This window comes from Aspergillus caelatus, assembly GCF_009193585.1.
Source record: "Aspergillus caelatus strain CBS 763.97 unplaced genomic scaffold BDV27scaffold_173, whole genome shotgun sequence".
Taxonomy (NCBI): domain Eukaryota; kingdom Fungi; phylum Ascomycota; class Eurotiomycetes; order Eurotiales; family Aspergillaceae; genus Aspergillus; species Aspergillus caelatus.
In genome coordinates, this window is record NW_022475436.1 from 56386 (window position 1) to 79855 (window position 23470).

At 48.9% G+C, this 23470-nt stretch overlaps 10 protein-coding genes across 10 annotated transcripts; 7 read left to right on the forward strand and 3 right to left on the reverse strand.

Annotated features, from left to right (window-relative positions):
* Nucleotides 1-767: 767 nt before the first annotated feature.
* On the forward strand, nucleotides 768-3093 carry BDV27DRAFT_28361 (cytochrome P450). The gene is made up of 7 exons (XM_032076216.1): nucleotides 768-1013; nucleotides 1079-1208; nucleotides 1267-1458; nucleotides 1518-1669; nucleotides 1717-1961; nucleotides 2016-2287; nucleotides 2348-3093. The coding sequence occupies exons 1-7, from the start codon at nucleotides 821-823 to the stop codon at nucleotides 2742-2744; spliced, it is 1581 nt and encodes a 526-aa protein (XP_031924541.1). The 5' UTR covers nucleotides 768-820; the 3' UTR covers nucleotides 2745-3093.
* A 540-nt stretch (nucleotides 3094-3633) lies between these two features.
* On the forward strand, nucleotides 3634-5660 carry BDV27DRAFT_28391 (general substrate transporter). Its single transcript, XM_032076217.1, has 4 exons — nucleotides 3634-4008; nucleotides 4061-4366; nucleotides 4415-5253; nucleotides 5354-5660. Exons 1-4 carry the CDS (start codon nucleotides 3810-3812, stop codon nucleotides 5630-5632), a joined length of 1623 nt encoding a protein of 540 aa, XP_031924542.1. The 5' UTR covers nucleotides 3634-3809; the 3' UTR covers nucleotides 5633-5660.
* A 146-nt stretch (nucleotides 5661-5806) lies between these two features.
* On the reverse strand, nucleotides 5807-7259 carry BDV27DRAFT_147816 (uncharacterized protein; the record flags this gene model as incomplete). Its single annotated transcript, XM_032070815.1, has 6 exons — nucleotides 5807-6347; nucleotides 6421-6563; nucleotides 6599-6732; nucleotide 6863; nucleotides 6934-7038; nucleotides 7158-7259. 6 exons carry the CDS (start codon nucleotides 7257-7259, stop codon nucleotides 5807-5809), a joined length of 1026 nt encoding a protein of 341 aa, XP_031924543.1.
* Nucleotides 7260-7983: 724 nt separating this feature from the next.
* Nucleotides 7984-10643, forward strand: BDV27DRAFT_133029 (amino acid transporter). The gene is made up of 9 exons (XM_032068000.1): nucleotides 7984-8335; nucleotides 8392-8462; nucleotides 8509-8622; nucleotides 8674-8701; nucleotides 8759-8813; nucleotides 8880-9260; nucleotides 9318-9341; nucleotides 9398-9723; nucleotides 9780-10643. The coding sequence occupies exons 1-9, from the start codon at nucleotides 8159-8161 to the stop codon at nucleotides 10221-10223; spliced, it is 1620 nt and encodes a 539-aa protein (XP_031924544.1). The 5' UTR covers nucleotides 7984-8158; the 3' UTR covers nucleotides 10224-10643.
* A 139-nt stretch (nucleotides 10644-10782) lies between these two features.
* BDV27DRAFT_160707 (uncharacterized protein) lies at nucleotides 10783-12019 on the reverse strand (the record flags this gene model as incomplete). Its single annotated transcript, XM_032073084.1, has 5 exons — nucleotides 10783-10926; nucleotides 11007-11309; nucleotides 11373-11653; nucleotides 11706-11861; nucleotides 11920-12019. 5 exons carry the CDS (start codon nucleotides 12017-12019, stop codon nucleotides 10783-10785), a joined length of 984 nt encoding a protein of 327 aa, XP_031924545.1.
* A 434-nt stretch (nucleotides 12020-12453) lies between these two features.
* Nucleotides 12454-13482, forward strand: BDV27DRAFT_28418 (Zn(II)2Cys6 transcription factor). The gene is made up of 2 exons (XM_032076218.1): nucleotides 12454-12653; nucleotides 12708-13482. The coding sequence occupies exons 1-2, from the start codon at nucleotides 12594-12596 to the stop codon at nucleotides 13368-13370; spliced, it is 723 nt and encodes a 240-aa protein (XP_031924546.1). The 5' UTR covers nucleotides 12454-12593; the 3' UTR covers nucleotides 13371-13482.
* Nucleotides 13483-14361: 879 nt separating this feature from the next.
* On the reverse strand, nucleotides 14362-16119 carry BDV27DRAFT_166972 (putative flavin-containing amine oxidasedehydrogenase; the record flags this gene model as incomplete). Its single annotated transcript, XM_032074333.1, has 3 exons — nucleotides 14362-14586; nucleotides 14641-16002; nucleotides 16057-16119. 3 exons carry the CDS (start codon nucleotides 16117-16119, stop codon nucleotides 14431-14433), a joined length of 1581 nt encoding a protein of 526 aa, XP_031924547.1. The 3' UTR covers nucleotides 14362-14430.
* Nucleotides 16120-16404: 285 nt separating this feature from the next.
* Nucleotides 16405-17457, forward strand: BDV27DRAFT_160710 (uncharacterized protein; the record flags this gene model as incomplete). Its single annotated transcript, XM_032073085.1, has 4 exons — nucleotides 16405-16449; nucleotides 16949-17158; nucleotides 17221-17302; nucleotides 17354-17457. 4 exons carry the CDS (start codon nucleotides 16405-16407, stop codon nucleotides 17455-17457), a joined length of 441 nt encoding a protein of 146 aa, XP_031924548.1.
* Nucleotides 17458-18188: 731 nt separating this feature from the next.
* On the forward strand, nucleotides 18189-20758 carry BDV27DRAFT_166974 (putative rhamnosidase B; the record flags this gene model as incomplete). Its single annotated transcript, XM_032074334.1, has 4 exons — nucleotides 18189-18212; nucleotides 18269-18745; nucleotides 18803-19521; nucleotides 19585-20758. The coding sequence occupies 4 exons, from the start codon at nucleotides 18189-18191 to the stop codon at nucleotides 20756-20758; spliced, it is 2394 nt and encodes a 797-aa protein (XP_031924549.1).
* An 871-nt stretch (nucleotides 20759-21629) lies between these two features.
* BDV27DRAFT_166975 (Zn(II)2Cys6 transcription factor) lies at nucleotides 21630-23277 on the forward strand (the record flags this gene model as incomplete). The annotated part of the gene is made up of 2 exons (XM_032074335.1): nucleotides 21630-21685; nucleotides 21750-23277. The coding sequence occupies 2 exons, from the start codon at nucleotides 21630-21632 to the stop codon at nucleotides 23275-23277; spliced, it is 1584 nt and encodes a 527-aa protein (XP_031924550.1).
* Nucleotides 23278-23470: the final 193 nt, after the last annotated feature.

A 23470-nucleotide genomic window follows, 5' to 3' on the forward strand; every position in this document is an offset into this window, starting at 1 on the left:
GGATCCTGATGCCCGTCAGCCCGTCTATGGGTGGAGGCCGATGTGGAACGCTTGGAAACCCTTACGATAGTGCCGCGCTTTTCGTACGATACAATCATAACGCACAATATGAAAATATTACGATGGATACCAGGCCGCTGGTTGCTTATTCCACTAGTAGCACTTTAGCTCCTAGCAGAAAATCATGTCTGAATAACACCGACTTGCCCATCCCGTATTAATTTCGGCCACAGAGACAGGAGTCACACTAGGCTGGCAGTCAAGTCCGTGAAGAATTGTGTTAGAGATGAGGGGAAATATACAGACTAATGTATGGTTTGCAGAACGATCGGCAAAGCACGAACGCAGGTCAGGCGTTGCTGTCTCTTGAGCTTCAATGTATCTCAGCACCGACCTGGGTTTGGGTACTTGGCAGAACTGTATTGATAATGATTTGCACGGCCAAAACCAAAGCAGACAAAGGAGGAAATGGAAAGTAAGTTGAAGCATGAAATTGTACAGCCACCTCTACGTGAAAGTCGTGTGAAACATTGGTAGATAAGCGAAACGATACCCAGACCCCTGTTGCATACATGCGCATTCTTCATATATCCTGCAGATGATCGGCTCCACCAAGCACAGGATCGAACCAACCACCGTGTCACGAAAGAGGATTATCACAAAAGCGATGTAACGCCCCTGTCAATGCGTTGCCACCACTTGTTCAGCTGAATGGAGATATTTCTGACTAGGGTTAAGCCTGAGGAAGTTCCATAAGAATGGATTGGGGGCCCAACCCGGATCATGGCATCCATGCTTGCTATAGCGGGCTGCAGTCACCATGTTGCTAGTAGTCAGTCTCTTCTTCGGCTTCGCTGGCCTCTATATTATCCGATGGACTCTGGGGGGAAGGAAAACTCTGAAAAGACTCCCCCCGGGGCCTACATCAAAGCCCATTATTGGCAACCTGTTGGACCTGCCGTCACCGGGCACGCCAGACTGGCTGCACTGGCTCAAGCATAAGGAACTATATGGTAACGCGATGCTCCAATTTGGAAATAGAAGGATTCAAAGCACTAATCACAGGATTCCTGTGTAGGGCCGATCAGTTCGGTAACGATCTTCGGACAAACCATCGTCATCCTGAACGACCGCCAGACGGTGACAGATCTCATGGAGAAGCGCTCGGGATTGCACTCCTCTAGGCCTCAGCTGCCCATTGCAGAAATGTGCGGTAGCCAAATACTTAGGATATCCTAGGAGGAATATGACTAACTGGCTTGGTAGAACAGATTGGGAGGATACACTGGGGTTGCTCCCGTACAACAATCGGTTTCGCGCGTATCGGAAAGCGTTGCATCAAGAGATGGGCACTCCTTCTTCAATCTCCAAATACCACAGTATTATCGATATGGAAACACACCGTCTCGTCTTTCGTATACTTGAAAACCCGGATGATCTGATCCAGCACATCAGGAAGTGAGTTGTTCAAATTTCAGACTGTGAACCGACCACTAAAGTATCACGCATACTTCTAGGGAAGCTGGTTCCATCATTCTGAGAGTCGGATACGGTTATGTCACTGAACCACACACGCGTGATCCTCTGATTGAATTGGTCGACAAGGCGATGGAGGACTTTTCGCAACTGGTCCTTCCGGGAGCTTGGCTGGTCAACTTCATTCCCATGTGTATGAGGCCTACACTACTTGTCAGGACGTATGCTGATAATCTGTAGTGAAATACCTACCAAGCTGGTTTCCAGGTAGCGGCTGGCAAGAGACGGCCAAGGCATATAAGAAAAGAGTGACGGCAATGAGGGACGTGCCCTATGCGTTTGTTCGCCGACAGCTTGAGCAGCAGAAGCATGTGCCCTCGTACTTATCGAGTCTTCTGGAACAAGGCCTTGTAGAGCCAGGCTCAGAGGAGGAGATCGTGGCCAAGTGGTCTGCGCAATCGCTCTATGGTGGAGGAGCCGAAACGGTACATTCCCCGGCTAACCGTTTCGTATGTGTACACTGCTAACAATTGCCCTAGAGTGTCTCCTCGTTGGCGTGCTTTTTCCAGGCTATGGTGCTGAATCCGGATGTGCAAAAGAGGGCCCAAGAAGAAATCGACCGTGTGGTAGGAACCAGTCGTCTACCAGACCTGTCTGACCGTGACAATCTGCCATACATAAATGCCGTGGTGAAGGAAGTCCTCCGATGGCACCCGGTGACTCCACTGGGGGTCTCACATGCGTCCAGCGAGGACGATACATACAAGGGCTACCTCATTCCGAAGGGCGCGATTCTGGTCCCAAACATCTGGTGCGTTAGCTATCGTTGTATATCTCTGGAGCTGTCTGCTCACATACCTCACACATACAGGGCCATAGCTCACGATCCAGACCTATACCACAATGCAATCGAGTTTAAGCCGGAGCGGTTTCTGGGAGTCAATGGACGAATACCGGAATATGATCCGCACTTACTCTCATTTGGATTTGGGCGTCGGATTTGTCCCGGTCAGCACCTGGCTGCTGCCAATCTTTACCTTGCCGTGGCGCGGTCCTTGGCTGTGTTCAACATTACCCATGTGGTTAGAAATGGAAAAGAGGTCCCCGTCACTCCCGAGTTTACGACAGGAGTTATCAGTCACCCAGCTCCATTCGAGCTGAGCATTCGTGTCCGTAGCACGGAACACGAGAGACTTATTCGGGCGGTTGAGAGGAGTTACCCATGGGAAAAAAGCCACGCGGAGGAACTTGTGCAGTTGAAAACCTGATTTGCCGGTCAGCTATCGCCAAGGTGTGTAGGAGTCGAAGACGGAAGTCGAGATCTCTTGGGAAGAATTAAATGATTGAAATGATTAAGGTTCTACATAGTACCCTGGCTTCACCAAATGCAACAAGAGACTGGCTGCTTCTTGAGGGAATTTTGATTGGGACTTCTACCCCATACCCACTGCTACCCGGGAAGATCCACTCATACCCACTCTGAGGCGAGATATGTCAAATAGAAGAGATATTTGAAATGATGTCATACTGTCTTGTATAAGTTCCCAACTGTATCTTCAGCGTGCTTCACTGGCTGCAAGCGGACAAAACGTGGGGAGAAAGCCGTCTCGGCTTGTCTGGAACGTGCCGAAGACTGTCGGGAACCCCCGTGTGCTGAGATATGCTCGGGGAAACTTTCTACATTATAATCGAAGCGGATGTGGACTTGGCTGAAACTGCTTTTCTGAACAATTAACCCGAGCAGATTTGATGAAAGAGGGAATAAACCCCGCTGGAAAGAATTGCCTCACAAAGGGCCTGAGTGGGGCTGCCAGGGATTTAAGGTTGACCCCAGACGCCTATCAATGCGGAGAAAGAGGTCAATCTGGGGTCGTATTTCTTCTTGGACCCGTGTTGGAGGCCATTTAGCCTCTGGACCGTACAAGGAGAGTAACTTACTCCGCGTGGCAAAACATTCTTGCCCCAAGTTATGTCGGTTACCCATCGCACCGGCTATTGATTCTCGCGCAGAGTGTTCTTCTTGGCTGGCTGGGGTCCCCTACCTTGATCTATCGGAGGAACATGATTGGCATTTGATATGTACCCCACGGGGAAAGGTAAAATGGGCCTGGGGCTGTGGGGAAGAATGGAGTATAACTAGTCTGGGGCTAGGTGGCTATCAACCAAAGGAAATAAAAGGCTTCATGCATCCGCGGACTTCATCTGGCAGTTCTGACATGGGAGCACCATCTCTCAGTCCCTCCACTACCCACCTCTATCAAGCAACTACTCCTCTTTAGTGACACCATTCATATTTAGCAATCTCCGGATCAAACCACACCAGGCTCTGCAACATGTCGCCGAATAAGTACGATGGCGAGGACGACTCGTACGAGAAAGAAAAAGCAGAGCAAGTGGAACATGTTGACACGATAGATGCCGAGAAGGGAGGTCTCCAGGAGGTCTCCGAACTGAGTGGCATTGAAGACACGGCGGCCTCAAAGGCTGCGTGGTTGATTTCCGTAACTGTCTCAATCGGTGGTCTTCTATTCGGTATGTCTTTCGCAGATAGCCAGGAGGTCGGAACTGACAATCTCCTTCCCAGGGTACGATACTGGCTATATTTCCTCGGTACTCGTGACAATTGGAACGTCCCTCGGTCATACCTTGAGCTCCAGTGAGGAAGAACTCGTCACTTCATTGACGAGCGGTGGTGCTTTGATCGGTGCAGTCGGAGCTGGTTTGACTGCCGATCGCTTTGGCCGCCGCTGGCCCATCTGGGGGGCTTGCATTCTCTTCGTTCTAGGAACAGTGCTTCAGACCTGTTCTTATTCTGTGCCTCAGTTTGCGGTCGGTCGGTTCGTTGTGGGCCTTGGCGTCGGCAGTGCTGCCATGGTTGTACCTCTGTATAGTACGTTCATTATTCGAATTAGGCGATTGCATACTAATTGATGTATAGTCGGTGAAATAGCACCTGCCAAATATCGTGGTCGCATGGTGGCATTCAACAACATGAGCGTTACCTTCGGTCAGCTCCTGGCGAGCGCGATCGGGGCTGGGTTTGCACAGGTGAAGGGAGAAGCATGGCGAGCAACTGTTGGTATTGGAGCTGTACCACCCCTTGTTCTTGCTGCGCTTCTCTTCCTGTGCCCCGAGTCGCCTCGTCAGCTGGTCTCTCACGGCGATACCGCAAGCGCAGATGCTGTCCTCCGACGCATCTACCCGAGCTCCACGACGGAACAGCGCGAGGCCAAGATCCGATCGATCGAACTGTCCGTTCAGGAAGCAACGCACGCGATGTCCGAAGACACCATCTGGGCGACGATTAAACGTGTGTTCACTACCCCGTCTACCGGTCGTGCCGTCCTCACTGCATGCGTGGTCATGGCCATCAGTCAACTGGGTGGGTTCAACACGTTAATGTACTACGCATCCAAGCTTTTCGCTATTGTTGGATTTAACAACCCTACGGCTGTCGGTATTACCGTGTCAGGAACCAACTTTGTCTTTTCGGTCGTAAACCTCCTGGTTGTGGATCGATTTGGACGACGAATTATCTTGACCACGACCGTGCTTGGTATGGCCATCTGTATGCTCGTCACCGCGGTCGCGTTTCACTATATTCCAGTCAACCTGCAAACACTGGAAGTGGAAAGCAATAATGTCGGCTGGCCAGGAACCGTGGTCCTGGTGACCATCATTTGCTACGTTGCCTGCTATTCGTCTGGCGTTGCCACCATTGCGTGGATTGGAACTGAGCTGATCCCACTTGAGGTCCGAGCTATTGGAACGATGATGGTTTGTTCTTCCTTTCCTATGTCCCCAGTTATTCCCCTTCCTCTTTACCTCCTGTCGCAATAGGGAATAGTGTTCGATATGACTAACGGTTACTGAACAGAACACGGTTACATGCTGGAGCACCAACATTATCATCTCCTCAACCTTCCTGTCCATGATGAAGGGTATCACGCCAAGCGGAGCATTTGGGTTCTACACTGGCATCTGCTTCACTGGGTGGGTGTTTGTGGTGTTCTTTTTCCCAGAATGCAAGGGCATGCCTCTCGAGGCCATTCGTGAAGTCTTCAGTGATGGCTTTGGGGTGCGCTATTCCAAGAAATGGCAGAAGGAGCATCGCGACGAGGCCAGAGCTGCCACGGTTACCTCCTTTGGGCATTAAAAAGCCCTTCACAGAAATATGATTTGACGAATAGAAACTCTTTACGTGATTCAAATATATGAATAAGGATGTGTATACGCTAGTCGTTGAATCCAAGCTTGTATAACCAAACGCTTCCAACATTGCAAGTCGTAACACAGAGGGTCCGTCATATGCTAGGCTGTCACTTCTATATCAGTTTCCTCTCAATTCCACCGTAACTTCCCAATGCTGCGTCCGCCGGATTATAGCAAGTTGGCTATCGTCACTCTCTACACTTCCACTGTCCATGTCGTTATTCCTCGTGCGTTGCCTTTGTAACCTTTCATCCCCTTCTGGGGAGTCACCCGGATCACTTACACCGGCCGAAACTGTTGTCACGGTGTGAGGTTGATATTTACGATTGTACCGATTATTGTTTCGAGACCAATGCTCGAAACTGGTCCCTTTCCCACGAGATGGTTGGTCTAAGGACCTCGGTCCATAGCTTCCGTTTGACCCAGTATGCTTCGGGTCGTCCGGATCAGTAATCATATGGGTCGTTGCGCCCATATTCGTATCAAACGCCTGCAGGAATTTGCGAAGACATGGAAAGGTGGCAGCCATGAGGGAAAAGTGCATCGTGATTTCGGTGAGCACCACGGTATTAGCGATTGCAAAAGTCCGGTTGTTGCGAATGTCTTCTGTCGTCATCTCGTGAAGAAGTATTAATCTGAAGATGGTCGGGATTGCGACCCTGTTGAAGTCATAGTTTGAGATCATGTCAGTATAGACCCTGATATGAAACCTTTGAACCTTCGGCCCCTTACAGAAGTTGCGCTGAGAAGGCTACTAGGATGGTAATCTTTGTCTTGAACCGCGCTTGAAGATTCCAAAGCACCATAATGATGAGGCCGGGAATTAGCAGCTCGATCAGCATATTACCCGTCTCAACCACGGTCCATCGGACGAACTATATTGCCACGAGACAGGTTAGAAGGGCTACACGGCGCTTTTTTGATGGAATGTTGGGTGTGGACTATACCATGCTATCACAGTGATGAGAGGCTCCAATGTTCCATGGTTGCGGTAGCCTACACTGCGTCGCTGCGACAATGACCGAAACAACTCCCCAAGCAACGCTGATTCCGGTAAGTACGTAACTCGCGCGAAGTTCCACCTTGGCTACTGTAAGACGCGCTATGAGCAATGCCAAAGATACTTTGGAGGAACAGACAGCGATCGGATAAAGCAACCAGGCAACGTATATACTCTACCATATCATCTCACTGTTAGCGGCCTGATCGATAATCGTCTGAAGCACAGAAGACACCAAATCATACTTTTAACCCAGTATCAGCTTCATCGGGTGCAAGTAAGTCTTCCTGCTTGCCAATTCCATTGTGCACAGCGTGAAGAGTTACCGATGTTTGCACTACTCCAACAATCTTTGTGTTTATAGATTAGTCTGTATTCTAGAGAAGGAACATATCAAATTAGAGGGTTTCTATACCGTTCCGAAAACAGCAACTGCGTCGTCAAAACCAAGTGGTGGAATGAGACGGACACGCAAGAATATTCTAATTACAATCATCAATATCGACCATATCAATCCAACTACTGCGGCAATAACAATAATTGCGACATGATTATCTGATGTGACCTCCATGGAGGAGTGGTCCTCATCGCCGGAGATGGTCATCAAAGCGCGATTAGGATACCGGACGGGAGATATTCTAGATATCGAGGAAACATCAAGGGAAGCACCACCAAATATTCGGCATACGGACAAGGGATCCTGGACATTCGTAATGATGTATAAATGCTTCTCTGACCCGATTGTTATTTATTTTATATTATGTTGTTTCACAAACGGTCATAAATTATTCTCGGTGTCGGAAAGAGGCTTACGAGTATTGATTGGGACGGGGCTAGATCAGGTCTGATCAAGGGATTAAAATGGCTCCAGCAGCATGTAGGAGGCGCCAAATTACATGGTCCCAGTTGAAAGGTTATATTCGAAGGTTAATATATATATGTGTGTAACGTCACGGTTTTAGACTTACATCCTGGTCTGGAAATGGGGACACCGGCTTCAAGGCGAGCCTTCAGAGATAAAGGAGGAGATGGCTTCAAGAGCCAGATAGATCCTGGAGGCGTGTAATCTATTGGATCGGGACTCGACCCTCTCAGCATCCTCGATGAGAGGACTTGTACGACTAAAACCCCAACGGGAAAGTTCTTTGTGTATGATCCCTGAAACTTAGCTGCGACATTATGCAGGCTATGCGCCACCGGTGAGCCCACTCCGTGTATCCATTGGGTAGCTTAGGGAATATTCCAATTGATGTCGAGACTTTCACACACAGACTAATACCCACTATAGTCCGTGTACGACCTCGTGCGATGTAATGGTGATGCGACGCTGTGCTCTTATTTACGTACCCTATTCCAGGGGGCGAAATCGACATACGAAGGATTATCTCATTCTTCAGTTTCCCCAAGACAGTTCACACCACAATCTGTCAACCTTCTTATTCCTCTGGATTTGTATCCTTCATCGCCATCATGGCAAGCGGGCCGTTGGAACTGAAAGAAGTCGGCACGGACCGCAGCCCACATCTCCAGGCAGTGCCCGATACAAGAGAATGTCTTGATGAAGATGTATTGCAGGACGTTAAGGAGGGATTCACTGTGAACGACCAAAGGGACATGCATCGGATGGGTAAAAAACAGGAAATGAGGGTTTGCATCCAGCCTCTCTGCACGTTTTAGCTGACAGTACTAATAATGCATCAAAGCGAAATTTCCGGCTTATCAGTACTATTGGCTTCACAACGTGTATTATGGGAACGTGGGAGAATGTGCTAACGTGAGCTACCCCTGAACGTGCAATGAATTAGCTGACATGATGGAAGTTCAACCTCCCAGGGCTTAAGGACGGCTGGGCGACCATGTCTGTTTTGGTCCCTGGTTTGGGCATGCTGTGGGCAGCTTTTTATCGTTCTCTCTTTGGCTGAAATGTCGTCTATGTGAGTATGGCAACCTGGGCCTCGGCTTTGGGACTAACTTTGCGTACATAGGGCACCTACCGCGGGTGGTCAGTACCATGTAAGTACTTAGTATATCCGGGATGACAGAGAGGCTTAAGCTGAAGCTCCTTACTAGTGGGTATCTGAATTCGCTCCTAGAAAATATCAAAAGTTTCTTAGCTATGCCTCCGGTATGAGTGCCAAGCAATGAGTGTCATCAAGGTGAACATAGATACTAACGCATGCATTTACGCTAGGGTGGCTTTCGGCACTCGCTTGGCAGAGCGCAGTGGCATTCAATTCCTATCTAACAGGAACAATGATACAGGGCGTGATCTTCTTGAATCATGAGACATATGCACCGGCTCGTTGGCAAGGAACCTTGATCGTCTCTGCAGCGTCCATTGGTATGAGCCTTTTTAATATATTTGCTGCGAAACATCTTCCACTTGCAGAGGGCATCTTCGTCACGTTCCACTTCTTCGCATTTGCTCCGATTATAGTCACGTTACTCGTTCTTGCTCCCAAGGCAAAGGCGCAAGACGTATTCTTCGGTTTTAAAGATTATGGGGCCGGATGGGCGAATCCCTCTTTGGCAGTTATGATAGGTCAAGTGTCCTCAATGTTTACCATCATGGGTGAGAGCTCTATAATTTGGACTCAACGAGGCTATTACTGATTCTGTCTTCCGCCAGGCTCTGACTCAGTCGCACATATGTGTAAGCATTTCCTCTAACTTGGTAAGGTGACTTATAAGCAGCTAACCATGTTACAGCGGAAGAAATTGAAGACGCTGGTGTTACAGTTCCTAAAGCAATGATACTGTCATTTGTCCTAAATATACCATTGGCCATGGGTTCAGTTCTGACATATCTATTCATAATGCCTGACGTGCAAGATGCTCTTGACTCACCTGCTGGTCTACCATTTATCTATGTATTTTCCGAGGCCATGAAAAATGCAACCGGTGCAAGCATATTAGTCGTGGTCATCCTCCTCTTATTTTTCATGATCACCATTAGCTGCACGGCGTCAGCATCGCGACAGACATTCGCCTTTGCTCGAGATAATGGCCTACCCTTCTCTACCTGGCTTGGGGCTGTATGGCCCTCATCAACTGTAGCGGTCGCTGGGTTCGTTACTAATAGTATGAATAGGTCCACCCGACACTCCATATCCCCGTCAACTCGGTCATAATAACATGCGCCTTCTCACTGATCATGTTCTTGATCAATATTGGTTCCGGCGCCGCAATGAACGCCTTGCTATCACTAGCTACCAGTCCTCTCATGGGTACCTATATGATCTGCATTGTTTGCGTTATCGTGCGTCGCATAACAAAATCTCCACCACTACCCCCTTCCCGTTGGTCGCTTGGTCGATTCGGAATGCCAATAAATATACTAGCTCTGGTATATGCTTCGTGGGCATTCTTCTGGAGCTTCTGGCCTGTGAACCGTGAAGTCACTACCGAAACTCTCAATTGGGCACCGGTTCTGTTTGTCGGGGTAATGGGGTTATCGGGGGTGTTGTACTGGCTGGTTGCGCGGAAGGTTTATGAAGGCCCTGTTGTTAAGGTAGAAGGCCGGAAGTTTCATTAATTACTTCCTAACTTTTCCGGCTTATATCAAACGGGTTTCTCATCTCTGTATCAACGGAATGTTGCACGCGCAGGGGAAATCCGTGGAGGAAAAGCATCATCCTGTCTCTAGGTCTCACGATTGCGTCAGCCGCTGAAGGAACTCTAGGGATTAGAGTGTCAAAGTACGAGGAGGGGGGGAGGGGTTATACTATAGCGCTATCATCGCCTAACCCCTATAAAGCCAGAACGGTGAATGGGGCTTCGATATATCCTCCTATTGCTTATCCTTCGTACCCATACCTTACTTGCCTCTGTATTTGGTTGCCCTTGTTGTGCATCTATTCTTGTTATCTGATTCTCTCTTATATTTGCAAGCATGACATATATAACCACTAGATAGCTTAATAACATGAACCCATCGTACGCCTGTGCACAAGACAGTCTTATATCCCAACCCGCAGTGAACGAATCGCTCCAACATCACAAGTTACTACCTGTTACTAAGGAGCTTCCTTCGATCCACCAGAGTCAGACAATTGAGCGGGCAGGTCAGCTTATCAGGCAATTCTCCAAGACGTTTATTTCCCAGAAACCCAAGGCTGACTATCTCCAAACCTGTCAACAGTGAGGCCTGCCCTACCAGGGTTTTCAAACCCAGCTTCTAACTGTCGGGTGTAGGAGATTTCGCGAAGCCGCTGAGACTCCCTTGGTGTCAGTTGCAGCTAATGAAATTCGCGACTCAAGTCAGTTTCCGTAGCACTCGCCATTTGAACAAGGGGAACATCGGCTCTGAGGGACTCACATATATCTCTACACCTATAAAGTGAAGGAACAAGGCTAGCCAAAATGCCATCCCGAAGTTCATGTTAAGCGCGGTTCCAATTCTGTCCGCATCGCCATTGAAGTCGCCTAGGACAAGGACATTTTGGTCTGGGTGGGACCCGTTGTAAAAGCTGGCACAGTCTGGGTAGCTCTCAAGTGTTCGTTCTTTTCCAATCATGAAGTCTATTTTGCCACAAGGCTGTGCCATGTAATACTTGGGTGAGATTGAGATGATCGTTGTCGATATGACGAGGATTATGCGCACGGTGATGATACATCCCATCTGTTCGGCAACTATGTTTAGTAGGTCCGTAAAGACATTTACATTGGTACGAAGTGGTCTTACATAGAAGAATGCCCGTAACATCCAAGCTCGATGCTGTTCCAGCTGCAGTCGCTTGACGTTGTAATATGCCATGCCAATGGCACAGGTTGACAGGATTACTAGAAAGCCCACGGCGGCTTGGGTGGAAAGAAGTCCTCCGAATGAATGCCTTGCAATCATTAATGCCCCAGCATTGGAGAGCAAAACAAGCAGGATGATGATGTAGCCATTGATGCGATGGAATAATATAACCCTGTATCGGATGGCCGGGATAAACTGGAAGAAGGCAAGAAAGGCAGCAGCTGTAATGATGTTAGTAGCTGATTAGAGCTATCAACGTGTGAAGAGCCATACGAAGTATACAACCGAGATGTAGGTATAATCCTATGTATCCTCGCCCCTTATAATAAAAGCACTCCCCGGGCACCGCGTTCTTGCAGAACGTCGAGAAGTCTAAGAATTCCAGACGAGCGAGGGTGAATCCCATCCATGCGCCGCCAAAAATGAAGACTGGTCCACGGTTAGCTTCTTATCGCTACACACACGAGGGTTGGAGAATGGGGCATACACAAGATGAAGTTATAGCCTTTTTTGAATCCCAAAGCATTGTATAGCTTTTGGACCCAGTGGGACCTTGCTTTAGGAGTACTTGACGCAGCAGTTTCCATAGTTGTCTGAATGAAAGACGAAGTGATCTACAGAAACACAATGAGGACATCTGATATTCTGGAAACCTCTGTATTTATGTTCGACAAATTACCTATTCATCAAGGCGCCAACATTTTTACGAGACTCAATTCTTGAGGAGACAAGATTGCAGAACACTTGAGCTTTACGCATCATCATGACTACTGGATTAAGAAAGGTTTTGCGCTTTCTGGTAATAAATTCATCTGCCTTAGATGTAAAATGTTTGCTTGCAGAAAGAGATATATTGAAGTCCAGCTATCATATGACGCCAAATATAACCACCAACCAGAAAGCACTCTAAAAGTCTTAGTCATTATGAGCCATACCAAATCAGGAAATGTAATGCGCCGATGCCAAAATGTTGCTGGACTCTTTCTCAACCTTGGCATTAGATGGCATCCTCGTATTCTGTGGCGCACCTTCGCAGCCCCACGGCGTGGGCTATGTAAGGATCATTAAATAATCTTCTCAAAGATGTGAGCGTGAATCTCAATCTATGCTCGGTGCATCATACAGTAGGGCAAATTATTTGTTATCATTATCCTAGACTCAATGGCACGAATCGCAGGAGGCTCGAAAGGGTGTCATGCGTGCCGGAGGCGCAAGAAACGGGTGAGTGGCCTTCCTTGCCTAATTTTGAGCATTCCCTCTGAACTATATCCACAGTGCGACGAACAGCGGCCATCGTGTGGTCAATGCTTGTCGCGAAATACTTCCTGTCCGGGCTATTCGCGCGAGATGAAGTTCATCAACGTGTCCTATCAGGGCAAAGGCCGTTCCAGTCACGAGCCACAGGAGTCTCGTTCAAATGCCGGAGTAAACTCCGCCAATCGAGAGGTTGAGACCCTGTCAGGCCAGGCGATCACATATCGTGCGTGCAGCAGTGGGCTATCCTCTCACGCCCTTACCCTTCAGCGCTCTGCGGTCGCGTATTACTGTAGCTCATACTTCCATAACAATGTCATCCAGACCGGCTTAGACGTGTTCGGAAAGTCGAGTTATATCGACTGGATGGCATTTACCCCACACCTTGATATAGACGAGCCGAGCCTGAAGTCGGCTTTGCTGGCACTTGGAGCGGCTCGAATGGGTCGTATTTCCCAGGATCCTCGTTTGACTCGGTTAAGCTCAGAATCATATTCGCAATCATTGCGGCATCTTCACAGATCCATTCAGAATGGAACCCGGGGCCTTCGTGATGAGACTCTGGCCAGCATGATGTTCTTAGCAATTTATGAGGCAGGATTCCCTTCCCCATTCGTAGTTGAGTTCGTGCTAAAAGGAAGTCCTCATTACAGATTATCGAAGGATCCTCGAGCAGAGGCCTAGGGTGGGCTAGCCATACTCACGGGGCCCTGTCATTGGTTCATTCACAAGGGCTGGACACTACATGGACCCAGGCGAGACATAGACTGTTCGACGCATTGCGCCTTTCTGCTGTAAGATCTGCGATGTTGCTGTATAGACGTCACGGCTAATTGGAATCACGGTAGATGATTCATAGTATTGGAACGAGGAAACCCACATACCTTGCAACACCAGAATGGACATCCGTTCCTTGGAAGGGGTGTAAGAAGGAGCCGAAGCAACATTTACTAGACTTGATGATGGAGATTCCGGCTTTATTGCAGATGGTTGACTCGGTGTATAATGCACCAGACTGCCACCAGCAATTGCAAAGGCTATCTAGAGTCTTCAGGGTATATTCTAGCCTCTCCAGACGGCTACGGGTCTGGCATGAGACGTATAAATGCGACTACCCTAGTAAGCTACACTGGGAACAACCATCCAGTCTTCATTTAAGTTACGCCATACCGCAGGAAAGGGCCCCTCCGACATGCATCTATTTCCCCGACCTTGAATCGGGTCATATTCACCTGTTATACTGGACGTCTCATGTTCTTCTCTTCAGCAATCTTGGTATGCTATATCTGAGCTGTGCAACCAATGCGCCCCAGGGCTGTCACCCTTCGCTTCCCCCTTTTCCTTGTGATGTACAAGAGATGCACAACATGGCCGTCAACATCGCCAAATCGTCCGAATACTTCCTGCAACCAAAGACAGTTGCCCTGGGTGCTTGCGTGATCTCCTTTCCGGCGTCGATTGCATTCGGGTACTTCGAATACTATAACCTCCCTGAGTACGATTGGTTCCGCCAGATCTTTGAGTACACCAAGATGTTTGGCATTGATATGGAAGGCTTTCTCGACGCGGTGGCATCGGAAACGGATTTGGAGCTTGTGGTGTGTTGAGTCTCACGACGTTTGTGTCGGTCGCATTTGCTCAGGACCAGACCTTTGCTGCCGGGAAGGCGTATAGAGGCACGTATTTATCATGTGTACTAGATAGGAAATTCCAAGATTGAACATGGAGTGTCAATTCAGCCATATCAGATCGCAGTTTCGCTTCGTTTGTAACGCACGCCATGCGAGACAAGGAGATACTTGGCGAAGAAGTCCTCGGCAAAATCGTCGAAAGCCTCATACTCAGCACCGAGTCGGTAGGCCGCTGCAATTCCGGATATGCAGGCGATTTCGTGCATGTTCTGTGTAGTAGTTAGCTTGCGGAGTAGTGAGAGAAGTGGTTTGGCGAAACTCACCACCATCGTCCAAGCGCCAGCGTACAGCGTTCTATTTTTACCATTGATAAACATCATGCCTGGTACCACACGTAGATAATGTTTCCAACGATGCCCAAATTGGTGCCACCATTTTTTGTCGATTATCTTACTCTCGTCGATGCCTTTCCATGTCCAGAGGTGTTTCTCCTCGTCGTTAAGGAATATTGTCTGATAAACGTGCTGGTCAGACTCTGGGGAAATGGCATTCTCACCAAAGGCCTCACGGAACTGATGCTGGTAGTTTGTACAGTCAAAGCCCATCTCAATCTTGTCCGGATCAGACTCGTACGAATGAATATAGTACATTGGAGCAAAGCCCTCCCATCCATCCTTCCGTGTTCTCGGAGTCTTTTGGGAGAATGAAATCTGGTCTTTGCGCGACTGGCTATTGCCCTTCGCACAAAGATCGCTCTTGTATCGGGTCTCGAAGATACTATCAAAATATTCCGAATCGGAATGCGTGATGGTGATATCGTTGAAGAATTTGACACCACCCAGGACGTACTTCTCGCGCCATGTGGCATTTTTTCCAAGTAATCTCTTGGCCTCGTCGGCCGGGCAGCAAATAACCAGTTCATCGAACTCCTCGCATGGTAGATCGATGTCATCCGGATTATCATTCGCATCGTTGATCGCAGGGCGTGGACGTAGGGTTACGCCATGCTTATCTCGCTTTACAAGCTCGGGGCTAGTCTTGAGCCGGAGATGGACGCCTCTTGAACCCAGGTCCCGAGCCCAGTCACGGTAGAAGTCACTCAAACTCGGAAAAGTATACATGGTGGGTTGATTGGGTAGAAGCGTATCAGGATCGTAATCCCACAATCTCATATTCTTATCATTGAAGAGTCGCTCTAGTAGCACGCTCGGCACATTGGGTGTTTGGTTACCGGTTCCCAGGAAGAGAGCCAGCAATGGCAGTACCATTTTGTTCCCAAACTCAGTGCTGAATCGGAATAGCCTTAACATGATCTTCACTGGCAGAATACCTAGGAATGGCATGAGTCGCTTAATCCATTTCAATACGCGACCGAACTTTTGTATCTCGTCTGAAAATCGATCCACCAGCGGACTAGGGAACATGTTCGTCCAGAAGCTGTCTGGTCCCTTTCCAAAAGACACTTGCAGTTTGACTGCCACCGGGTTATAGCCGTATCTTCGGAAGAAATTGAAGGTATGTCGAAAGATAGGCGAGCCACCCTGCACGCCCTCATTCAACCAGCTGGCGCCATGACGGGAGTCATCTAGAGGTATTGAGATAGCCTGACCACCGGTATGTGGCGCGGTGTCAAACAGTGTCACTTCATAATTTTGCGGATGCTTTGCTAGCGTAGAAGCGCACGACTATCTTTCTGTTAGTCCTGCAAGTTTACTGAGTTCATTTCACATTCCGCTTACCATGCCCGCCGCGCCAGCGCCAATGATGGCCACTCTTTTTCGTGAGTCGCTGTGGTCGTCCATCATGTCTCAAATGATATGGTCTGTAATGCAAGTAGAGTGGAAATATAGTCCGATTGACCAACTATACCATTTTATAGAAGAGAGAGCCCGTGAGGGAGGATTTATGTCATGCATGACATCACACGGTAACCCTGCTTCTATACCAAGATGCGTGTCTTCCTCAACCATGGTTCTCTGCGGCAGGCCACGATCTAGAGCCTTACCTTTACTGACGATCCTTAATTAAGATACCAATATGAGAAGGAATACATAAGGACAATGTAAAACCCTTGCAAATGACGCAGCATGTTCGATAGACAACAGTTTGCTACGGGCAAAGCTGAACATAAGGTATATTCCGGCAGATAGTCCAGGGACCACTTCACTTAACCTTAACCAAGTCAATATAGCGACTTCATATACCTCAAAGCCATGTATATTACATGCTTTTCGATACCGACCATCCCAATGTACAAGTCCAGAAGTTCCTACAATACAGTACATCATCATCTTGGGGCTCCTCGGCCGATACTTCGTCGGTCGGCAGTCAACAGAGTCCACAATACCATTGCCTCTCTCCAAAGAATTGACCAATGAGCTTGCATTGCAGGCGAGAACCTGGAACGGCTGGCTGTAGTGAGATCGGGTGCCAAAAGATCCTGTCGATCCACTTCCTTTTCGGATGATTCCATTCACGATCGATCTTTAAGCGAGCTGCTCCATAGGGATCAACATGATTTTTTAAGTTTTGGCACCCTATCTCAGTACGCAGTACGGAGTAGTGTTGGTGTAAATAAAAAAGCAAAAACAAAAAGGAGAGTTTAACGCTGGCTAATACTTGCTCCAAAAGGTCTTCACCTGGTGGACCAAGCATATCGCTGATCAGGATGCTCTCGATGCCACCAAGATTGATATCCAGGAGATGGCCAATATTGTTGCCCAGTCAGGAACTATTACCGAATTGTGCCAGGCATTCTGGGGCAGGGGTGAGCCCCACGAGCAGACAATCCTCAATATCGGAGTCTTGCGTTTCCCAGACCCCTCACATGCCTATTTCAAGGTAGGAACGAACTCTATGATACTATCGGACGTATAACGACGAACCTTGCTAACATTGTTTAGCTTTACCGTATCAAGTTGTCCGCTTGGGTGGACGGTTCGCGCACGACCTTTGAGATGTGTGATATGAATGCAACGAAAGGAGGTAAGCAACTACCCACCTCGCAGCTGAAAAACTACTGATCCATACATGCAGAATTCTACTCGCGGATCTTTAAGGCGCGAAAAGCTGCTATTGACCAACTTAAACCGGAAGCTCGTGCGAATGTTGTGCAAGAGGGTGAAGACCTTTTTGCTTGATTGTCAGTCAAGCTATCGGGGGGGATTCACGGTAGCAGCGGGGGGCATGAGAGCGCCTGTGATTGCTGAGATGCATGAGTTTCATGTAGTGCTTGAATGAAAATAAACATGCCTGATTGACCTTCTCCCTAATTACTCCCTGCTTAACGTTGTTCCCTTTTGCCTAGGTCTCCATATTTGATCTTCGGCCGTGGCACACCTCTCTAGAGGCCTCTATATGATGGAGTGATGCCATGAATCAAGAGAGTAATTGTATCACTACTAACAGGGTGCTGGACCTTAATACTTAGCCCCTAGTCTACCAGACAATGCGTCTTGTGAAGCCTATAAGAATTATTCAATTTTTTTTTCTCATACGTCCCGTACTCTATGAATACTATTCCTCCGGCTGATGAATCTACTAGACTATTGTTTTTAGCCGAGATACTAAAGGTTGCTTTGTCTTGCTTTAAATAGACTATGAAGTGTTTCTTTTCTTCTTTTTTTTCTAGCGTCACTTCGTCCTGGTTAACACTTTTTTTTTTTTTTTTATATAACCTCAGAAAGCAGATCTACAAGATACGCAATTAACCGAACATCCACCTCGGGACGCAATAGCCCGAGACAAACCAAACCCCTCACGCGTGTCATAGACACCGATCAGATTAATATTTTCAAAACCAACCCGTTTCTGCGACACCCGAATGCTGACAGTCTAATATGCGGAAGGACCCTAACCTGGTTAACACAATATGGTGACGTCGGACGAACAGAAAGTATGCGCGACCAATTTCTGTTGGCACACCTATAGCATACTAACAAGTCTCGCCAGGTCATCAACTCCCTCCAGGCCAACTGGATCTGGACACCAGACTGGGTTGATTCGTCGGGAGACAATACGACAGGGCGAATTGTCCATTTCAGCCGTGAGCTTGACCTTCCGGAAAGTCCCACCCGCGCGCTGGTGCATTTCTCTGCGGATACGCGATATAAGCTCTATGTCAATGGGGTCCGTGTCGCTGTCGGGCCAGCGCGCAGCAGTCCGTGGATCTGGTACTATGACACGCTCGATATCGCACCTTATCTCAATTCCGGACATAATGTAATTCGGTTCGTGGTGGTGCGATACTTTGTATCCTCCCGCGGCGCCATGCCATTTGAGAGGACGACGCTGCCGGGATTGACTGTGGTGGGCTCTATAGAGACAGGCAGTAACGTCGTGGAACTAGATTCGCATACGGGATGGCAGGCACAAGTGGATGAGAGTATTCAATTCCCAATGGGCTTGATAGATGACGGGTTTTTACACGTAAGCTGGCTCCATCCCGCCGTTCTGAACACACAATTCATTATCTCGTTTTGACAGATATACGAACGAGTCGCTCCGACAATACATAGCCCATCAGTGACCCCAAAGGCTTACGGGATTAAAACGCTGAATGGCGATCTACCACCCTGGCGTTTACGTCCGCGTGGGATCCCAATGCCTGATCAGAGCCCCATCGTCGTGAACGTGATACGCGCCTGCGAGAGTTATATCAGTGCAGATGAATGGTCATCTTGCTTGTCTGGGAGTGGACCATTGACTCTTCGTGAGCGCTCTTCGCACATGCTTGAATTGCAGGCCGACACACACTCAACAGCCTTCCTCCGATGGGCATTTAAAGGGACCAAAAGCTCGTCGCAAATCACAATGAAAGTGACGTACTCGGAGGGGTACGAGCTGGAGCCTCGTTCCTACCCGTACTTTCGCAAGAAGGCAGATCGGCTGGACGCAACAGCTGGCCATCTCATTGGTCCTTATGATGCAGTCACTTTAGATATCCCTGACACACAAACCGTGGCGTACGAGCCATTTTGGTTCCGGACGTTTCACCTTCTACGTCTCGAGATCATAGTGGGAGAGGAACCGGTCCGTATGTTTCCCTTGGAGGCGACACAAGTGAACTATCCCCTCGCCGTCAAGGCCAGCTGGACCGAGCCTGGCGATGAATACAGCGAACGCATATGGGACGTGTCAATCCGCACCATGCGAAACTGCATGTTTGACGGGTACTCGGACTGCCCGTTCTATGAGCAACTTCAGTAAGTCCACAACCAGATATACCCGCTGGGATCGTATCCAGGGACGACTAACATTCCTGGTAGATACTCCGGCGACAGTCGCGCCGTCGGCTTGTTTCACTATCTACTCTCGGGCGATGACCGGCTGATGCGACAAGCAATCACAAATTTTGCAGCTTCAGTCACCTTCGAGGGTCTCACTCAGTCTCGCTTCCCTTCTCACGTCCCTCAGCTGATTGCCGGCTTCCCGTTGTATTGGGTCGTGCAGGTCTGCGATCACCATCTCTACTTCGGCGACACTCGCTTTGCTCGTTCGTTCCTCCCCCGGATCGACGGCGTCCTCGACTTCTTTGACCTACACATTGATTCCTTGGGTCTTGTAAGCGGATTACCTGAGGATGTGTGGCAGTATGTCGACTGGGTCACCACCTGGGGTGCGACGGACGATTATCCCGACAAAGGGGTGCCCACCTCCGGTCGCAAATCAAACCGCCATACATACTTCAGCATGCTATACGCTTATGTTCTTCAACAGGCGGCACGGCTTGTTCGCGACGTTGGTCGACCGGGCTATGCAAATGAGTACGAAGCACGTGCAGCCGCCCTGCAACAAGCCATTCGAGCGCACTGTTACGACGGATGCTTCTTCACCGATTCCACAGCCGACATCGCTGACGAATCGTCCTATTCACAACATTGTCAGGTCTTTGCAGTTCTTTCCGGTACCGCGCGACCAGAGGATCATGCCCGCCTTCTGACTGAATCATTCGCGGACTCTCGCTTCGCAAAATGCTCGTACATGATGCGATTCTATGCCCTTCGTGCGTTGTCCCTTGCTGGCGATCAGGTCTACGACAGCTTCTGGCCCCAGCTGTGGGACCCGTGGCGCAATATGCTAGCCAACAATTTGTCCACCTGGGAAGAAGACGACGTCCGACAGCGGTCAGACTGCCACGCATGGTCCAGTGTGCCCATCTACGAGTATTGCACGGAACTGGCCGGAGTTCGACCTATCGCACCAGGGTCGACTAAAGTGCTCTTCAAACCACGTCTTGGACTCAGTGAAGCCATCCAAACCAAGGTTGCGCTGGGTAAGGACAATGTTGCGACCATATCGTGGACCATTGGAACCGGTGGGGAAAAGAATGTCGAGCTACGACTGGAGAAACCGGTCGAAATTGTGAGTCAGCTGCCCGGTAGCCCTGAAGAGAAGCACGGCCTCGCCGACTGTGTACGGCTGGTTCACAAAGCCCCATAACACGCACTAGAAATGTGGGTTGGGGGGGGGGGGGGGGGGGGGGTTTGAATAGAGGCAGAAAGATCGAGGAACGCGATGGATTCCCTTCATTCATACTCTCTTTCACTCTATCAACAGTCGCTAAGCCTTCTCCGAATTCAATAGATCAAATAGCAATCGCTCTATGATAAACTTCCATTTTTGGCTGTTCAGATCCAAGTCTTTCTCCCAGTGATGGTTAACACAATACAGCCGTAACAGCGTGTACCCTTGATTTAGTATTTATATTCTCTGTCCCAACGCGAGTTCCTTCCAATTAGATGACGCCAGCTCTAAGTACTTCCGCTGTGTAAATATTCAACCCCCATCGCTCCGTCCCAGTCATCGAGGAAAAGCCGGCATTTGACAAGCCCATTGTCGTCGGTCTACCGGAAATATATAATTACGCCAATAGGCGAGAGTGTAGAAATTCACCGAACTAGACTTAGTATTTGTGTACAGAAGCTAGATGTTGACAGCGCTATCTAGAATAAGTATCAGATTTACATTGACATTATGACTCTATCGTCTACAGCAGGCTGGAGCAAAAGAAGGAACAGAAGTTCGTGCCTTTCAAGTGAGTGAGTGAAAGCGAAACATGCAAAATGTTTTGATGGTCCTTTGGGAAATTCGTGCATGAGACACTAGTCCCTGCCCGGTATAGCATGCCTTTTTAAGGTTCACTGAAGAACCGAACAACGGAAGACGTCGGACCGAAAGTGCAGAAGATATGGCGATCTTCCTGCTGCATATACAAAGGGGGGGGGGGGGCCACCTGGCCATGCCATTCCACTACCAAGCATGATAATCCGCTAGTTGTCCTTGAGCTGCTGTCAGGTAGTAGACACATACTATGGCAAAAAAACCAAAGAAATGTACTAGAGTGCGCACGGGCTGTTATACTTGCAAGTAAGACCGATTAATCAGCTTACCAAGGGGTAGGTATCTGGCACAACGCGCTCACTATTTGTAGGATCCGGCGCGTCAAATGTGATGAAGCCCGGCCAGCATGTGTGAGGTGTACCAGCACCGGACGGAAGTGCGACGGGTATCCCCCAGAAGTGGTAAAGACCTCTCAGGCAGAAGAGCAGGGGGCATTGCAGCCCCCGTTTAACCTTCCTCTTTTCACCAAAGCTGGTGAAAGTATGTCCTTCGACTACTTTCGCCGGCATACCGCATCTCAACTCTTGGGATGTTTTCACGCTTCTTCCAAGGATCATTTGATTCTCCAAATGTGCTATGCCGAGCCCGTCATCCGATACGCCGCCATCTCCTTGGCGGACTTGCATCGCAGTTTTGCAAATTCCACAAACCCTAACGGCCAAGGGAACAGCAATCAGCAGCATTCCGCTCTGGTCCATTATGCATCCGCTCTCTCACACATGAAATCTCTGCTCTGTTCAAAAATCCAGTCTATCGATACCTTTCTGACAGCTTGTCTCCTGCTTTCATCGATCGAAATCTTCCAAGGTCGGTACCAAGCCGCTGACGTACACCTGCGCTGTGCCTTTCATATGTCAGAGATAGCAAAAGACACGAACAGGGGCACGGCGAAGCAGGGCCGACCCAACACATCAATCATATCCAAATACCCTATGATCGGTACCTTGATGCGCATGCGATTCCAATGTGATTTGTTCCTGGATGTCGCTTCCACTACTCCCAGCGCTCTTATTAAACCAGGGCAGTATATCTCCGTCGCCACGCCGGACAGGTTTACGTCCTTGGGTGAGGCACAGGATATTCTTTTCAACCAGATCGATAGGTTCTTTCGACTCATCAACCAGATAGCTCTGGCAAAAATTGCAACCACGCCCGGCGTGACGTCTGGTGATGTCGGTGATCGACGTAAATACCCCGTGGCTATGGCGGAGAGCGAGGTCTTTCTTCGACAAATGCAAACCGAGGGAGTGCCGGGATTGGATCAGTGGGATCGCGCTTACCGGGCGTTTCGGAGCCAATACGCCCATACGTTTTCAACACCTGAGCAACACGCAGCGACGCTCGTCGAGATTTACCGCGATGCTTTACGAATGCTGCTCCAGATGGATCACTCTCAGGGGGCACTTGCACACGATCCGTTTGAAAGGGAATTTGGGTTGCTTTTATCCAGACTCCAGCTGCTCTTAGACGAGTCACCTCAACCCGCATGCACTGCTGAGACGCCACCAGTTTTTACTTTGGAAATAGGGATTGTGCCCATTCTCTATTTTATTGCTACAAATTGTCGAAACTATTGTATCCGCCACGGCGCCCTTGCTATCCTGGCCGCGGCACCTCGTAGGGAGGGGACATGGGATGGCACTATCATTCATACCATCGCCCAGCGCTCTGTGGCCCTCGAAGAGGAGGGTCGTTTGGACGGCGACCAGAGCGCACGAGGTATCCCTCCCAGCAGTCGTTTAATAGGAATGGAAGCTGGGATTGATCCGGTCAAGCAGAGTGCTTTCCTCGTGTTACATCAGCTCGAACGTAGTCAGCGTGAGACAATTCAATGGTAAGAATTGATTGACCCCGGGCATGAATCTATTTCACTCTTATAGTGAGATTAATGCAATGGATTACTCAGCCTGTCTAACTGGATGCGGTGCCCGCACGGAATAGAACGATCCTTTTTTTCTCTTTTGTCTTTTTCTTCTTTATTTCGCTGTTTATTTTTGACTTTTACTCTTTTTTCTTTTTTTTTTTTTTTTT